The 2,910-nt window shown below is 40.7% G+C and overlaps 1 protein-coding gene across 1 annotated transcript; it reads right to left on the reverse strand.

Moving 5' to 3' along the window:
- Positions 1-618: 618 nt before the first annotated feature.
- Positions 619-1,596, reverse strand: LOC107109921 (olfactory receptor 6X1-like). Its single transcript, XM_015410631.1, has one exon. It carries the CDS (start codon positions 1,594-1,596, stop codon positions 619-621), a length of 978 nt encoding a protein of 325 aa, XP_015266117.1.
- Positions 1,597-2,910: the final 1,314 nt, after the last annotated feature.

Below are 2,910 nucleotides of genomic sequence, written 5' to 3' on the forward strand. Positions count from 1 at the left end.
AACATGTAAAGAAGATATGTACATTCAGGAGACTCTTATATCCTCCGGCAGAATATCAGAAGTTCCACTTGATTCTACCTACTATACTATTTCAGTAATTGTTTATTTCTCCATGTAGTCAAGTATGAAAAAGATATATACAGACATGTGCTAGATGCCCACAGAGCCAAACAACAACAAATGAGACTATATTAAAGCCATAACATATTTAGTGTCTAGTAATAAAGACAAACATCATCTTCCATCACAGAAAAAATACAAAGGTCGATAGAAATTCACATAGCAGTCTGCTCAAGTAACTCAAACAGTCTTGTGTCCTTATTCAAATTCACAAAAGCAGTCTGCTCAAAGTTTTGTGTTATTCTTTCAGTCAACACTTTTTCCAGGTATCTAAGTGTTTCAGACCTCTGGTCTTTCCTCAGGAACAAATCCTACATCGGAATCTTACATTCAATCTTACATTCAAGTACAAACTTTCATTGATTTACTTTTCTGTTCATCTACTTGGGTAAGGTCTCCTCACTTATTGCCAAGCGTGCTGATACTGCTGCCAAAGTAAAATGGACCCACACTATGCCACACTATAGCTCCATGTATCCCGATCTCAGAGTTCTCACATCATTCATATTTACCAACTTTTTGGGACATGTTTAAAAACTCTTCATTTGGCAACTCTCTCTTCTTATAGATTGCATTTTTGACAGTGCCCCTCACTTCTACATTCCTTATTGTGTAAATGAAAGGGTTCAGCACTGGTGTCACGGCCGTGTTCAGCACCGCCAGTACCCTGGTTAGGGGAGATGAGGAATGCAGGTTGGGCCTCACATACATGACTATCAGTGCCCCATACAATATAGACACCACAATCAGGTGAGATGAACAGGTGGAGAAAGCCTTCTTGCGTCCCTTGGCTGAAGGAACACGCACTATGGTGGAGATAATATAGACGTATGACACTAAGGTGAAGATCAAGGTCAAAATGCTCAGTAGAATGGCACTGAGCAGTCCCATAATCTCATTGAGGAAGGTATCAGCACATGAAATGCTGAACAGGGGAGCAGCGTCACACAAGAAATGATCGATAACATTGGAAGCACAGAAAGACATCCTCCATACAAGGAGACATTGGGGAAAAAAGAGTATGAATGATGAGTACCAAGCAGCCAAGGACAACTGAATGCAAACATTCTTGGTCATAATCATTGGGTACTGGAGTGGTTTGCATATGGCCAGATACCGGTCAAAGGACATCACTGTCAGGATTAAAAGCTCTGTACTTCCAAATGTGAAGTAAAAGAAGTTCTGGGCCATGCAGCAATAGAAACAAATGGTCGTCTGTGTTTCTAGCAGTGTTTCTAGCAGCTTAGGTACTATGGTTGTGGTGTAGCAGATCTCCAAAAAAGCCAAGTTGCTCAGGAAGAAGTACATGGGAGTCCGAAGTCTTGGCTCAATAGCCACGATGACAAGGATAAATCCATTCCCCAGGATGGCTATGATGTACATGAATAAACCTATGAAAAAGAAAATCCTGTGCAGATCATAGAAAAAAGGAATCCCTACTAGGATAAATTCAGTCAGTGTTGATGTGTTTGCCATCACTTCGATGGATGCAGAATGACAACCATCCCTCTCAAATGGCTCAGAATGCGGACAAACAAAATGTTCTAGCTTTATGTGAAATGAAGACTTCAGGAACAGATATTACTTTGGTCACCAGGTTCACTGCAGTACAGCTGTCAACATGTTAGACTACATGGTGGGATTCCAGATTCTAATGCAATCTTTGTGTGACCATATGCATACATATATCCCATAAAGGTCTGTCACATCAATAGCTGTCAGAGAAGAAAATGAAAGGTGCTGTTATCAGTCAGCAGATTTCCATTGTGTATCAATAAAAATACCTGTCTGTCAAAGGATTGTTACTTACTTGGTGAAACAGCAGGAAGGTGTACTTGACGTTTCTGCAAAACGGGTTATTACAAAGGTTTGGTTTCCACACTGAGATTCTGTAGAGTTCACCTGAAGTAATAATGTATATTGGCCAATGATTTACTTAAATGTAATTGGTTTTAAAAATCTGCATTTGTCCTTCTATAATCTTAGCACAGAAACAGAGGAAGATAGAATCATCCTTAGAATCACCTCGTTCCTTTTGATAAACGAAGCACCCAATTTGCCTGGAATATTCCTTTTCAGATATTTGAAGCTCCTTGCCCAACCCTCTGAACATGAAGGTTGTTGTTGTTCAGTCGCACAGTCGAGTCCAACTCTTTGTGACCCCATGGACCACACCAAGCCAGGCACTCCTGTCTTCCACCGTGATCCAGAGTTTGCTTAATTTCATGTTTGTTGGATCGATAACACTGTCTAACTATCTCATCCTTTGCCATCCCCTTCTTATTTTACCTTAAATCTCTCCCAGCATCAGGGTCTTCTTCAGTGAGTGCTCCCTTCTCATTTGGGCATTGATATAAATTCAATCTGAGACATCTCATAATAAATAGCATTTTGACTGATGCAATATTTCTCATATGGGAATTACTTTGAGGAAGATAACATTTGCCCAGGCTAATTAACAAGTCATTTAGAAGTTACAGACTGAACTTTGCAAACAAACATGAGAATAGTAGAATAGTTGGCTTGAAATGCCTAAGGTCATTTATTTCCTTCCTTCCTTCCTTCCTTCCTTCCTTCCTTCCTTCCTTCCATTCCCTTTTTTGGGGATTGCCTGAATGGGGGAGGGGCCAACTGTTATCAGTCCCCATCTTCAGATTTCCCTTCAGCTGGCAGCTTCTCTCTGGAAAAACTCTGCATGGTGCCAGTCACTAGGCTGGGCCCAGCTGTACATCTGTTAGAAAAAGAGTTGCTTTTTATACCCCACTTTTCTCTACCCAAGGGAGACTCAAA

This window comes from Gekko japonicus, unplaced genomic scaffold, assembly GCF_001447785.1.
Source record: "Gekko japonicus isolate JY-2015 unplaced genomic scaffold, Gekko_japonicus_V1.1 scaffold4250, whole genome shotgun sequence".
Taxonomy (NCBI): Eukaryota; Metazoa; Chordata; class Lepidosauria; order Squamata; family Gekkonidae; genus Gekko; species Gekko japonicus.